Here is a 14,872-nt window from a genome sequence, read left to right as displayed (position 1 = left end):
ATACATTTATAACAGCTAATCGCGGAATCGGTATTCGTACCTACATTAAATATAATATTATTAATTTCTCAAAAATATCTGCACACGCACTCTAAGCTTCTTGGCTTTCTTGGATCACCTGCTGACCTTTAGGATTGTTGTTGATACCTATATCTATCTAGCTGGTCAAGCAGATCTTGTCAGTAGAAAAAAGCGGCATATTTGAAAAATGTAGGCGCGAAGGGATGTTAGCCGATAGAAAATTTGAATTTCGCGCCTTTTTTACTGACAAGATTTGCTTGATCAGCTATATATATCTACACAGTAAATTATTAATTACCACCACCAAGGAGATTGAATTTGCATATAATAACAAACGTTTTAAACACGATACTCGGTAAACACCTTTGGTAAACACATATATAAGTCGGTACGTCATGTTGAATATGACTGGTTTGTCAAATTATTTCATTTTGACAGAAATTATGTGACACATATGTTATTCAAAAAATTTCGTATAACCAAGTCACTTACCAGTGACTTTATTTGGCATCAAAATTCCTGTATAAAATACCATCATGTACCTTGGTAACCGGATATTCAAATGCAGTAATTGCTACAAGCCGATAGAGCGACGGTTGGGCTTGTTTCAAGCTCAGGATGATTATGAATGCTATTCCGACAGCTATGTCAAGTGCTTTTGGGGGCTGTGCGATGTGCGGCATGACAGTAAGGAGTGCCTCCGAGCAAAGCCTGAAGACCAAGGTTCGTTTAATTAATAATTAGGTACCTGCCTACTACATGTTATAGGCATATTGTGTAGACGCAGGTACGTGAATTTGAAGCTAGGCGACGCACAGAGCTCGACGTTAAGCGTGACGAGCTAAAGGCTAGACCACCTGTGACCATCTACGTATAATTACGTCGGAGGGGTGCTGACCTGGGTGTAAACAGGGTTCATTTTAGTATAAGATTTCAATAACTGGCCAGCCTTCAATGACTAGCCGCCTTATACTAACAAGGAAGGGTACCCAACTGTCCGACTCCGATTTGATTTATTTTGATATATGTTATGACTACTCGTCTAAAATAACGGACACGTTATAGATGGTGTGGTTAGCGTGTGTAAATGTGCGGCCACATTCGCTGCAACGATTGGCTACGTCAGTCACCTGAGAGCGCACCAGCAACGCTCTCAGCGGTAGAAAAGCAGTCGCTGTAGCCGCGACAATGGCTAGGAGATGATGAGGTACCTACTAGCGTGATCCGTAACCACACCATCTATAACGTGTCCGTTATTTTAGACGAGTAGTCATAACATATCGACGCTTATCATTAACAGTGGCACAACTCAAAATGAAATGCTATTGCATTTAATATTCTATTTTTTACTGGTAAGATTTAAAATCGAATGGCATTTCATTTTGTTTTGTGTCACTATTCATGATAAGCAACGATATATCAAAATAAATCAAATCGAAGTCGGACAGTTGGGTACCCTTCCTTGTTAGTATAAGGCGGCCAGACATTGAAGGCTGGCCAGTTATTGAAATCTTATACTAAAATGAACCCTGTTTACAGGGGAATAGAATTCATTTGGTGGCCAATTACTAGATAGACTATATGTCTTCGGTACCAATATTCACCGGCGATCTTGAATATGTTTGAATAGGTAGTCACCGACTTGTGTTGTATAATATTCGGGCCTGTAGGCTATAGGTGAGATGCTGTGAGGTTTATAATCCGGCGAATGCACCGTGCGGTCAAGCGATCATGAAACACTCGAATAGTTAACAATGATTGCTTGAGCGGAGCTTGCTCGACGATTAAAGGATAACTCCCGTTTCACCGTAGTTAGTAACTAGTAACCGTAGTAGGTAACTACCTACCGAACCAGGGCTATAACCGCGAAAATCAAAGTTCGAAAATTGCGGGTATCTTTCTCTGTCAGTCTTATTACGCCTTCATTGGAGTAAGAGATAGATCTCCGCAATTTCCGAATTTCGGTTTTCGCCGTAGCCCCTCTGACATGAGATCGATTCTAATTTTAACAATTTGTTATGGCTTTGAACTGGTTTTGATACGAGCTTGATGATCGTCTTGATGCCTAAGCGTATCTCACGCACGAATTTAACTTCATTTCACATGCATCAATCTGCGAGAGCTATGTTCAAAGTCATTTCAAAACCATTACTATTTACTCAGAATCAGAGTCGGGATCCAGGGCGTCATTTGGCGCTCGGTCACAAAAAATTTTATGCACTTGTGGATTGGTAAGTACTTACACGTCAGAGCGTCATTTAAGAAATTACGGTATCCCTATCTTCGTCGGAGACACTATAATATGCAATCTGTCCCTAATCTTTGAATCCACCATGTATTCGGATCATTCCGAATACTTCCTAATTGTTCGTTAAATCCGAAAAAAGAAATGGTGGAATTATGGGTGATTTCGGAATTACCTGATATTCTAAAGTATTCGAATATACCTTACCCTAATTATACTTAGCCAATATTTTAGTAGTAACACTAACTTAGTATTTCTCTCCTTTAATTTCAGTTATAACCATGCAACCAAAATGCAAGGAAGTACCGTGTCCAGCCTAGTCATCTCAACTCATATTGCTTTTTTTGTAAATTTTCTCAATAAATACCAATAATATAATTCAATACTTTATTTCATGAGTCATTAAAATGATAATCCGTTAAACTTCTCTGTCTTTCATTTAACACTTGCCGTACGTTCATATTGATTCGGGATTCTTGTATGTAATCTTGGAAGGGGCTCCATACTGCTTCCTCAACGTTTTTATTCATCTCTGATACCAATTGTTTTTTATCCGATATGTACTTGAAACTGGCCTCACTATAGCTGACTTTGTTTAGGTCTTCTTTATCAGCCCAGGGAGACGTTTGTGCTGGTAGAATCTTTGGAACTGCATGGTAGCAGAGCCGTGCCTCCTTAGACATTATCATGACGTCTCCGCTGTCAAGTAGTATTGCTGACGGCTCTACAGATTTGTCTTTACCTCCAATAAGGAAGATTGCTGATTGACCAAAACTGTAAAAGAAAAATAGGAGTAAATATAATTCCCATATAATCTTTTAAATTACTCATTGCAACAGAGTATGGTCCTTCCTTATGCTCTTTAATCTGAGACTCGAATCTGTCAAATCAACAGATCATTGCCTAGGTAACATCACTACCACTTGTCTACAATAAAATCATGTAATATAATAATTTTAAATCTAGGCCTGACTTATATTATTTAACACATTCAATACCACTAAGTGCTACGGGTTAAGCTCGTAGCGCGTAGCCACGGTTTCGTTGTATGTAGCGCGTAGTCGCTACGAACAGTGTACCCGACAGTCGGGTTCTTGGTGTTGAATGTGTTAAATTGGAATCCAGTCACTCTATGGTTCACACACATAGTGTGAGGAAGCAGAAGAGTGTATTGTGCCTTGCATTGATTGGCGGGGCATGGGGGCAAGCAGTGCTCCCCTGCGAATTCTCAGACTATGTGTGCTAACTGTACTTGTAAGGCACAGTATTATACCCTCGTAAGGGCCAATTGATTATACAGGTCGCCGGAGGACGCTGGATGCGGGTCGCTTCCAACCGGTATGAATGGAGGTCCAAGGGGGAGGCCTATGTTCAGCAGTAGCCGTCTTATGGCTGAGATGATGATGATGATGATGATGAAGGGCCAATTGTACTACCTATAGTACTTCTTCAGGTTGATGAAATTTAAATCATATTTAATTGGAATCAGACACTTTTACATTGTTTCGATTAATTTTCAAACGCAAAATGAACTCTATTTCCTAAAATGTAGGTTCAAATTTCAGTTTTTTCATTTATACAGCTGGGATTTAGGAGGATACTTGTAGGTAGTGTTCTTGAAATTAGGCGCAGTTACATGATATTATACATATATGCTACAGTCACCGCAACTGATGCCTGTAGAATATTTCCACAAACACGAGTGCTACTAATAGCATGCCTCTCTTTGGCTACTTTACATTTCCTTATTAAAGGTATTGATATAGGTACATAAATACAAACCTAAACGAAAACAGTGGAGCTTCTAAATTCAGTTCCGAATGGTCTGTGTGAGCGGACAGTGTTGAGTCCATGTGGTAATAGTTGACTATGGCCGCCTCGGCCTTGAAGCCCGTGTAGCCAACATACTCAGCCACTACATCTGACAACTCTGCCAACTCCTCGGGAAATGGGGATCTGTTTTCATCTGTGTATACCTGGAATTGATTTAATGAATGATGAATTATTTGAAATTATTAACTTAAGATTTAAGTAATTGTTAGAAATGTTAGGTTTGCTGCAAATAAATTATTTAATACTAAAACATTCTATCAAGTTCTTGATTGAGATTATACAGATTAACACTTTGACTACCGCGAACCTGCCTGGTAGGCATTCGTAATGTTTGGTCAGATGCCGGACAACCCGCCTAGCGGGTTGTTTTGTATGCAGATATAGACGACCGGTTTCTGGGGTAGTGTGCCGTTTTTTGCCCGGTTGCGAAAGTGTTAAACACATAATGTAATATGGAAGCATTGCAGTCATGCTAACTAACAGACAAAAAGCACATAGAAAAATATTAACATTTTACTTTTGTATCCCAGTTGTGGTGATATCCCAATGTAGTCCATCTCAACTTCTTCTGAAGCTGTTTATTACATGCTCCATCATCAAAACACTCCGCCCACCAATCTGGCAACAACACTTCAATATCAATATTCAACTTATTTGGCTTTCTAGGGTATTTCTCCAAACACTTTCTAATCCAATACCTTTGTCCTAGGGCTGTAAACGGATTTTTTAATAGGAATAGTCCGGGGTGATTATGAAATGTGTATAGTTCCCATTCTTCAGTATTTCTTAAACCTAGCAAGTCCGTTCTGCTGTCTTCACCGACATTGTCGGGATTCACTTTAGTGACCTGCAAAAAGTAAATTAATAAAGGCTTCTTTCACGTAACAAACGGATGAAAAGTAGTTCTGTGGGCGCAGCACGGTTCCATTTTTATCGACTATCACTATGCGCGTCCCTTTCGCACTTACATACTTGTTAGAACGTGACAGGCATGGTGACAAGGGATAAAAACGCGACCGTGCTAGGCCGCCTGAAGAAGAAAATATAGAATTTACCTTATCGGTATGGTTACTATTATTGACTAGAGATATTACTTCACTCAGCGACGGCTTTGGTTTATTCAATTTGTAGTATTTAAATTTTGACTTAAAATTATCAACTGTTTCCATTGTTATTATGCACACTTTACAAAATAATAAAATTCCCAACCCTTCCCAACTTTTGGTGAAATGATTTCCGGTTGCCATTACGCATATTTAAAAAACCAACAATCTTTCGACAGTTGCATAAATTTACTGTATATAAATTGGCTTAAATATTTAGTTATATGCAGAAAGATAAGGTTTGAGTTAAATGTGTTTTCAATATTTTTATACAACAAACAATGTTTTTATACATTACATTCATAGAAAAAAATCCTGATTTTTAAAAGTAATCTAGGGAAATATTATAGCTATGGCAACATTGCAATTAACTGTCACTTGTATCGTTTGAGCAATATTTTAAAACGCTACTGTAAACCACGCACTTGAAAATAAAAACGAGCAGTTTTTCTTACTAAACCTAGTATCAGCGATAATAATATTATCCGAAACAACATAACCATGTGTCAATGTCAATACTGTCAATGTCATTTCAGTGATTTCACTTTCAGTCATTCGGCAGTCCAGTGATATAAATATTATTGAATTTAATACAAAAATATAACATAAATACTATTTTATTGTTACAACTTTTGTGCTGATAAAATTACTTTCATAAAAAATATACTTTTATTCACTAGTGATATCCTAATATGAGCCAATCAAATACTGCCGCTCATATACCAGAATGTTTGAGGGTAAATTTATTATTTTTATTAATTTTCAAATTCTCAATCATAGTGCATTATATTTGTAAAAAAAGAATTTCCTTGTGTAGTTATTGAAGAATATTTCCATTTTTAACTACTAAACTCCCCGACTTTGATTTTCCAGGACGACTCTGAAGATGGCAAATCCAAACTTAGAAAATGGTTGAACATGAACTTCAGAATTGAAATGACTGATGGAAGAGTCCTCATTGGTGTGTTTCTCTGTACAGATCGGGATGCCAACGTAATTTTAGGTAAATTTTAATTTTTACTCATATATTACTTTTAATTAGGTACATGTTAATTAGTTCTGATTATTATTTTGATGCATGTGTAGCATGTAAGCACTAACTTCTAAATGTAAGTATGTACTTGTAATACTAACAATGTTATGACCTTAATTCTAATTTAGTACCTGTAGATTGGTAGAAAATACCATCAACCTCTTCAACTCAAAAGAGTCACAATTTTTTTAAGCCAATCAATGTTAGGTATGGTAGGCAATGTTGTGGGAAGTTTTAATACCTATGTAGAACGAAAATAATCATAATCTCAACATTTTCACATTTTATCGCTAAGAAAAGTCAATATATCTATAAAAATAATAATTTATTAAAAATTATGATATTATTGTCATTATCAATATATGATCATTTGTTTTTTTTCTCTAATTCCAGGAGCTTGTTCCGAGTACCTGAAGAGTAATGATGGTGAAACTGAAGAGCCCAGAGTATTGGGTCTAGTCATGGTGCCCGGCCGGCACATTGTCTCCATACAGATTGATGACATGGCCGCACAGCGAAGAACTGCTCCCATTATGAATGATTCTATGTGGTTATAATTGTGAGTGTAATATTTTTATTTATTTAAATAAGAGAATAAAATTTCAAACCCGTCAAAATCATTTATTTAGTACCAAGGTATTGCGTTATTCACATACTTATATTACATTCAAATTGTGTAGTAGTTGTTGCAAAATCTCTACTTCTAAATAGATATTCTTAGATTCATTTGCAAAAGGATTGTAGCTGTCACTTGCATTTATATTATTAGTTTTAGTTAGAAGTGCTGTTAAATCTTGGCTAATTGTGTTTATTCCTCTTTGGGGATTTGATAAAACATTATTCAAAAGCTTAGGCTCCAATATTTTTTGCAAACATATGTATGGATGAGGTAGTATTTTTGATTGGCTAATATTTTTATAGAAAATGGTGCTCAATATCCTTACATCCTCATCTTCGTCTTGTAAAAGGATAATGGCTGACTCAATCATGGTAACTTTTACGGAATCTGATAGTCTATGGAATGCACTTGATAATTCATTATTTGCTAATGCTGCAATGTATCTCATTTCTACATCAACAGACTCAGGATCGCATAGTTTTAAAATTTCGGTTGACAAATATACAACACCTTTTTCATCATTTTTACCTAATAAAATACGTACAGTAAATGGCAGTAAGTAGCGCAATTTATATGAATGACCATTGATTTGTATTGCTTCCAATAAAGATTCAGTACTATAATTTATTTCTACTAATTGAGATATCTTATAGAGAATTTTCCATATTTCACTACTGGTATATTTATTACTACATTCCAACAATAATTCTGCAATCTTTTTTAATACATCTCTGGGAATTTCCTCATTGTCACATTTTATTTTGTCTAGCAGAACTTTACAACAGTTCTCAAATCCAGTTCTATTTGCAAATATGTCTATCACATGTGATATTTCAGTCCAAGAAATATTTCTAACAGATTTTCTTAATCGCGCGTTTGCCCAAGAGTGAATTCCAGGTGCATAACCATTGGCATCTAATTCTGTCATAGTATCTAGCAATGTATCAACACTCACATTAAATTCAAAAATGTCTTCATAGAGTTCCTTACATAAATAGGAATGTTTGTCTTTGTAAAGTTTACTCTGGATAGCTTGCTTTATCACTTGGAACTGAGCACTTGTAGCGTTATCATTATAATGTTTGCAGCAATGTGCCAACAATATGAGCACTCCATGCAAAAAGTTTTCAGATATCAGTCCCTGTTTCAACAATGATTCATAAATCACATCTAATGAGAAAATGTTAAATATGGATTTGGCAGTGAGACGTCTTACAGTGTAGATGGGGCTATCCAGAAGACAAATTAAGCTTTGTAATAAGTTTGAATTAGTTGATGTTTCCTCAGTAGTGTCAGAGGAAAAATTGTACCTCATAGCACTATTCGCCAACATATTCAATATGGGCACTAAATTGGAATGTGACAATACTTTATCAGATGTACTAATGTTTCCGAGTTGATGATTAATGTACATCCATAATTTCGGGGAATGCGTGCGTATTTCATCACATGCTACTGTAGCTATGGTCTCATCTCCTGTCCCTGATGCTTTTTTCTGGCCTATTAGTTTTGGAACTAAAGCACCATAGAGTTGCAGAGCTGCATTTCTGAAATAAAATAAATATATATTACACAGGAGGAGGCACTTAAAGAAGAAGAAGACACAGACCGACTTAGCCATAAACTAAGTTTGTACTGGGTACTAGCCGACAATCTAGGTTACCATACAATACATATAAATAAATAATATCTAAGAAGGAAAGATATCCATGGACCTCCTGCTTTCTAGGCAGGGTCACTAACAACTAGGCCGATAATACAATAATATTTAAGGTTTTATCTCGAAATAGTTATGATAACATTATAATATCTAGTTATCTATGTAGAATGTCTGAAGACTGATGCTTACCTTATTTGCCAATGGGGACTCGTCAAGTTATCAAATGCAAGTTTGGCCAATTGTGGTGAGTAGTACATAACATCAGAAGCTATACTGCTATCTACAACTATTCTAGTCAGAAAGTGAATGTAGATAGCTTTTGGCAGATCCTTTTCATTCTCAATATCTGTATTCCCATGTAATTTCTCAGGCAGATCTTCGGAATGACTGCAGGTTTCCAATATCATGTTCATAAAGTAATGAAATAAAGGCTGGAAAAGGTAACAAATAATTACATAATAAGAATTATACTACCAAAATAAGACACACTAAGAAATCTATAAGTCAGAAAATTTCAATTATGGTCTTACCTTTCCCTTTTTCATGTCACTGGATACTATTCTGTGGACCATAATAGATAACCCAGCACCCCGTCTGGTTATAGAGGCCATTTTACTAGCTTCCATTATCAACTCCTTAAGCTTGTTTTTGAGCAAAACATGAGGAATGCTAGAAATGTCCACTTCATCAGGTAGAGATGTTAAATATTGGATGGCTCTACCTGTAAATTTTATACAAAATTAATGTTAATTAGTGAACAATTCTGCCCTACCATGATTATGTTACCTACAGGTTACTGATGATAAGTTTCACGCGGTGTATGGCATAGGCCAGGGCTCTCCAAACCCCGGCCCGCGGGCCAAATCCGGCCCGCGACGCGTTCCTATCCGGCCCGCCGACGCCCAAAGCGAGTGCCCACTGTCATGGCGGGAGCCATGCATCCAGGGGTCCAGCATTCATTGAGTGTAGAACTGTTCCTAACAGCAGCTACCAGAGACCCTCCCCCGGCGCAGTGGCCCGCGCGAAAGTTTCTGAGGGGCAATTGGCCCTCAGGTAAAAACGTTTGGAGACCCCTGGCATAGGCCATAATTCTAGACCTTATTCCATTGGAATAAAGTTTACTAAATCTGCTGGACTCTTGAAGTTATAGAATCATAATTCTGATAGTAGGTATCACTAAAAATTTCATTAATTTACTGTCTTTTTACGAAACTATTATTATTTTTGCATCAGTGTTCTAGTTAATAACAATGAATAAATTACCAAGAGCGGCGCCCGCAGCTTCAATAGCTCCTTTATGTCGTGAACTTTCCAAAACGCGAGTTATTATAATGAGGAATTTTTCTATATACTGTACTTGATCACAGTGCCGAATCATAAGCGATGCCAAATCACAGCATGCCTGTAACGAATGCCTTTTTATTAACATAAACTTAAAGTAACCATTTTAAACTTTATTTAAACAACATAAGGTCTACTAAGAGTCAATAAAGTTTGTCTTCATATGGTCACAGAAAAACAAAGCTTGTCTCATTTGAACCTTGAAAAAATGTCAAAAAATATATAAAATATCAATTTTTTTAAATAACTTTGGAAAAAAATTATTTATATACCTTTACATTTAGCCAAATACTGTTGAGGACCATTTGATGAATACCAGATATCTTCGTGTTATCTTTGTCATCTTTTGATGCGTACCTCGATTTATTTATGATCTGCTCCACCATATCATTCATTTTAGAAAAGTCTGAACTTGATGAGTTTTCCTCCCAGGCAAAATGATTAGATATATTGTCCAATGTTTTAAGAAGCCTCATTATTTCTTCGTCCGATACCTTAAAGTTATAAGACTTCTGGTCACAGACATCTAACACAACTAGCATTATATCCATGAAGGAGTGTAACTGTTTTCCGTTTTCAATTGATTCTAAAATATCTCTGTTTAACTCGTGTTCATTAGTCAGCTCATTAAATGCAAAAGTAAAAACATCTTCAACAGTTTTGAAGGTGGCTAGTTCAAGTTTTTCTTTCAGCAGAATACTAACAATTAATTTGAACATGCTCTGACCACAACTTATTTCGTAGAAAAATTTGCCTCCAATACTTTTCAATGCTTCGTCTATTACATGATTAATCAATAAGTCTGTTTTCTTGAAGGCAGGTGAGTAATAATTTAAAAGTAAATGCACTACATTTTCTCTTATATCATCTGATGGATCCTGTAGGAAGCTAATTAACTTTTTAACAAATGGTTCATCTGATAGTAGCCATTTGCCGTCATCATGTAACATATTATACAAAGTTGTGTCACTGTGTCTTGTCTGATTCTTTTTGTTTTTTGGTATATCAATCAAGCACTCCCACACAATACTGCATACCTTTACAGATGTAATCTTTCTTTGATAATTGCCCTTTACATTTAAATTAGAAACAACAAGTTCCTGCAAGGTTATCAAGAATTTTTGAAGATATTGCAAGTCCACAGGCTCATTATTTTTACAGTGTGTGGTGAAAGCAGCATGATTTTGCATCAAGAAATTTTTAAGGCACTTCAACATGCCGAGTCTCAGCACAGTACAGTCAGAGTTTATATTATTTTTTACATAATTTAATACAAGTTCGAACTCTAATTGACTAGGTATCGTTTTGCCTTGAAATTCGCAAATAATATCAAATGCAGCCATCCTGATATCCACACTGCTGTGCTCTATTCCTTGCAATACCATTGATTGAAGTAAACTGTAATCTGCTGTTGAATTCCAATTCTTCTTAACAAGTCCAAGCTTATTTGCTTGTTTCAAAATAGACAAGCTGTTATACAGTTTTCTTTCTATATCTTCAGTGTTTTCAAATATAACTTCAAACTGATTTACTAAAGATGGAAACTTTTTGAAGGTTTGTAAACACCAGTAGTTGTTAAAATGTTCAATTGGTTTTGTACTTTCCCCATTTAAAATTCTGTCAACAGTTGGCAAGAACATTTGGATCCAATCATCTTCAGTGGCCATGTTCTTCAAAATTGCAAAATACATATCAGTTCCGGCTGAAACCAAACCTGGTTTTTCTAAGCTGTTTGATAAGCCAGTCAGCCAATCACTTTCTTTCATAAGTTTTGAGATATTCCCTTTGCATTGTCCTATCATTTCTGCAAACATTAAATACTTAGCTTTATTCCAATAAAAGTTATTAATTTCTTTAACAACATTTTGGTATGTTATATCATCCATTAGAGATATCAGTGCTTGGAATATGGTTTTATTTAGATCCCTCACCCCTGTGATAGGGTTTTCCCAATTATGGTTCACTAAATTTAACAATCTAACTTGATTACTTTGTGTGAATATGCAATCTTGAAGTTGTGTCCCACATACTTTCTTGAGAGAGCTTATTGTTTTGAAAACAATAAAAGTGTTCCTTGAGTAATCATATGCCATCTGAATGAGCAAATCAATAATAGAATTCAGAAGAACCTCTAAAGTTGTATTTGCCTTACTGGATTTAGTTAGAAAGTTGGATTGAAACATTCCATACATCAAAGACACTGCCCATGTTGTCTTTGGATTTGTCATCACATCGTTTTTCCTCTGGTTTATTTCATGATCAATGCCTTGTAATATTTCCTTTAAATATAACTCCTCTTTTCCAGTCAAAGGAATGACAGTGTATAAACATGTTGAACATAATAACTGGTCATCTAACTTGAGAAGACCTGATTGTAATTGCAGCCAAAGAACTTGTGTTACTTTATCCCATGTTTCACTATTTTGTTCTGCTGACTGAAGTTTCTTTGCAGATATAAATACTTCCTGAAATCATCAATAATAGTGTTTAAAGATAATGTTGCAATTATTCTAGAAACACGTCTTTTCTAAAATCATAGGTTTCTATACAGATTTTTCACAGCTTTAAGATTACGTCTACCTCTACCGAAATTTCATCAGCTGAAATATTTTAAACTTGTGATAATTGTAAACTAAAATTGAAAAACAAATAGTTTAGATTTTAAGGCACTCAGTTTGGTAACTATTAGTCCGACATACACATTATTAGGCGACACGCACACAACTGCATTTTTAATAAGAATACTCTAGACAATATAAAAATAACTTCTACTACTTGCCTGTATCAATGCACTGGTAAGTGTTTTTGCCTGAAGCAATTTCTGTGTTAAGTCCTCCATTATGCTTTCAATTTTTCATTGCCTGAAATGAAAGTCGGAAATGGTCTTCAATAACAGGTTACATTCCCCATTTAATTTTAGACAAAGTATGGTATAACTTCCCTGTATATTATTGTAAATCCCGGAGGAATGTGATAAGGAAGATGAATTAAAAGCCAATTGCAACTAAAAATAATTTACTATTCAAAATCTAATATTTACAATAAAAGCTGAACAATTTGAACATTAATCTTTATTGTTCTTTTATAGGTTCATATCCTTCCTTCTGCATTTTCTCTTTAAACACATTAAAGTCCCGTTTCCTATCAAAGTGTGAGACCCACTGTGTGGGGCACGACTTTTCGAATAGCTTTCTTAACTCCAAACACTTTTTGGGTTTATAGGAGCTGTCTTTTATGTTCTGCTTATCTAAACACTCCCAGTAACGATCCCTGGAGTCCCAACAAGTCTTTCTTTGCTCTTTATCGGGAAAAGACATCGTTCGCGATTGGATATAAACCTAAAATGGAAAGAAAAATTCTTTTATAAAAAGATCCGCTAAGGACTTACGAGTACCACTTAAAAACCCCTTTAGATATAACATAATCAAGCAATGCATCTATTCGAAACTTACGTATTTGCTTAAGAAGTTGTGGTAATATCGCCTGAGAGAGCTAGTTATCAATTTATTTAAGTTTTTGTAACTATCTTATTCTATTTAGCGATATCGCATAACCTCAAAACTATATGACATGACAGATGGACATTGACAGCTGAGCCATATCGACTGCTAGTACGTTCGAGACATCGATTAAAATGTTAGTTCCGTTAGTTCAGATTGAGAAAAATATTATAATATTTTGAAAAATTTAAATATTGGGGCTGGCGATTCTATAGCCGGCCAAACATTGTCAAACATTTTTGAAATATGCCACTTTTTTCTACGTATGAAAATGGTTTGACAGACTATAACTGTTTTTTTTATTATTTCTTATAGTCTGTCAAGCCATTACCGACAGCAGAAAAAACGGCAAATTCAAAAAATGTAAGTGTGAAAAGAAATTTTGAATTCTGCGCCATTTGCTACTGACAAAGTTGTTTGACCAAAACCAAACCAAAAACCAAAACCGAAGTTTGACAGCAATTCGGGGTCGAATCATGATTTCCCTTTCTAACTTATGGCACTATCCCTTTCGCCTACTTTAGAATTGTCAAAATTCCAGTTATTATCTTATCTGTGGTCGTGCACGCAATGGGACGTCAAGTTCTGTCAACCCTAATAATTGCTCTGAGCAATGCTGAGCCGAAGGTGGTCAAGCAAATCTTGTCAGTAGAAAAAGGCGCGTAATTCAAATTTTCTATGAGACGATATCCCTTCGCGCCTACATTTTTCAAATTTGTCGCCTTTTTCTACTGACAAGATCTGCTTGACCAACTATAGCTGAGTTTGCCCGTAGTCAGGAGTGTCTCCCCACTGCTAATTGGTGCGGTGCACCGTGACCTGGGTGCGGTGCGCTAGTGTGTTACGGCTATTAAAATGTTTGTCAAGTGACAGATAAATTTGCCGCGGTTTTGATAAAATGTGACATTGACATTAGATTACGACAGAGGAAAAACTTAAGCTGTTGTATAAAAAAGTATAACTACTTTTTTGGAGTTATTTTATTGAAACAATAACTTGTTTCAATAAAATAACTCCAAAATAAATAAATTTTGTAAACTAATTTGGTGTTTCAGTGTGTGTTCTTATACGATGATGGTGGTAGTGGTAATTAATTAATTAAGGTAGGTAGCTGTACCTACTACACCATATACCTCGGTTATTTTTTAGAGTCTATTCGGAAAGAGAAGTGTCGTAGAATGTATTGGACCCCAGCATACATTCCACGATTCTTCTCTTTCCGCACAGACTCTAGTCTGTCGATGGAATACGAAATACGAAGTGGATGCTAAAGAGCCCATGCAGCCGTGGCAGTGCCGACTGTCTAAATAATAAATAAATCCACCTCGATGTAGGAAATGCGTAGACCAAATTCGCTCAGCCCTTGATGCAACGCTCCACGGTGCCCTACATTCGGCGACAGACAGAAAGAGGTGGCGGCAAATTGTCAAAGAGAAGCTGTTCTCCAGAAGTGGCCACGACCCTCAGTGATGGGAAACCGATAAATCCACCTCGCTATATCAAGCGGTAGGAAAAAA

General features: G+C 36.0%; 3 protein-coding genes across 5 annotated transcripts in view; 1 reads left to right on the top strand and 2 right to left on the bottom strand.

Annotated features, from left to right (window-relative positions):
* Positions 1-6,852, top strand: part of LOC134671329 (N-alpha-acetyltransferase 38, NatC auxiliary subunit) — a 98,772-nt gene extending 91,920 nt beyond the window's left edge. The window contains exons 2-4 of one of the 2 annotated variants that reach the window (XM_063529157.1): positions 5,891-5,939; positions 6,076-6,205; positions 6,629-6,852. In XM_063529157.1, the coding sequence (XP_063385227.1) occupies positions 5,895-5,939; positions 6,076-6,205; positions 6,629-6,792 (339 nt within the window). In that variant the 5' untranslated portion in view covers positions 5,891-5,894 and the 3' untranslated portion in view covers positions 6,793-6,852. Of the gene's footprint in view, positions 1-5,747; positions 5,940-6,075; positions 6,206-6,628 lie in introns of those variants that run through there. The other variant, XM_063529156.1, reaches the window with a different exon arrangement.
* On the bottom strand, positions 2,640-5,332 carry LOC134671279 (nucleic acid dioxygenase ALKBH1). The gene is made up of 4 exons (XM_063529087.1): positions 5,155-5,332; positions 4,617-4,946; positions 4,049-4,242; positions 2,640-3,040 (listed from the first exon to the last, which is right to left on the bottom strand). Exons 1-4 carry the CDS (start codon positions 5,266-5,268, stop codon positions 2,659-2,661), a joined length of 1,020 nt encoding a protein of 339 aa, XP_063385157.1. The 5' UTR covers positions 5,269-5,332; the 3' UTR covers positions 2,640-2,658.
* LOC134671298 (cytochrome c oxidase assembly factor 6 homolog) lies at positions 6,836-13,426 on the bottom strand. Of its 2 annotated transcripts, XM_063529110.1 has the most exons (7): positions 13,308-13,422; positions 12,631-12,716; positions 10,128-12,316; positions 9,778-9,916; positions 9,045-9,235; positions 8,704-8,945; positions 6,836-8,401 (listed from the first exon to the last, which is right to left on the bottom strand). In XM_063529110.1, exons 2-7 carry the CDS (start codon positions 12,692-12,694, stop codon positions 6,892-6,894), a joined length of 4,335 nt encoding a protein of 1,444 aa, XP_063385180.1. In that variant the 5' UTR covers positions 12,695-12,716; positions 13,308-13,422; the 3' UTR covers positions 6,836-6,891. The 2 variants fall into 2 exon arrangements, with proteins under 2 accessions (XP_063385180.1, XP_063385181.1); XM_063529111.1 differs by lacking the exons at positions 6,836-8,401; positions 8,704-8,945; positions 9,045-9,235; ... (1 more) ...; positions 10,128-12,316; positions 12,631-12,716 and adding an exon at positions 12,854-13,193 and having other exon boundaries at positions 13,308-13,426.
* Positions 13,427-14,872: the final 1,446 nt, after the last annotated feature.

This window comes from Cydia fagiglandana, chromosome 15, assembly GCF_963556715.1.
Source record: "Cydia fagiglandana chromosome 15, ilCydFagi1.1, whole genome shotgun sequence".
NCBI classification, from domain to species: domain Eukaryota; kingdom Metazoa; phylum Arthropoda; class Insecta; order Lepidoptera; family Tortricidae; genus Cydia; species Cydia fagiglandana.
Note: the sequence above shows the minus strand (reverse complement) of the source record. Positions and strands in the feature narration are given on the sequence as shown.

Coding starts and splice junctions, on each gene's coding strand:
- LOC134671279 (XM_063529087.1), bottom strand. CDS start 5,268: ATGGAAACAGTTGATAATTTTAAGTCAAAATTTAAATACTACAAATTG. Junction 4,243..4,616: donor ACCACAACTGGGATACAAAA/GTAAAATGTTAA, acceptor AATCAATTCCAG/GTATACACAGATGAAAACAG. Junction 3,041..4,048: donor GCTCCACTGTTTTCGTTTAG/GTTTGTATTTAT, acceptor TTTCTTTTACAG/TTTTGGTCAATCAGCAATCT.
- LOC134671298 (XM_063529110.1), bottom strand. CDS start 12,694: ATGGAGGACTTAACACAGAAATTGCTTCAGGCAAAAACACTTACCAGT. Junction 12,317..12,630: donor CAGTGCATTGATACAGGCAA/GTAGTAGAAGTT, acceptor GATTTCAGGAAG/TATTTATATCTGCAAAGAAA. Junction 8,946..9,044: donor GTGACATGAAAAAGGGAAAG/GTAAGACCATAA, acceptor TACCTTTTCCAG/CCTTTATTTCATTACTTTAT.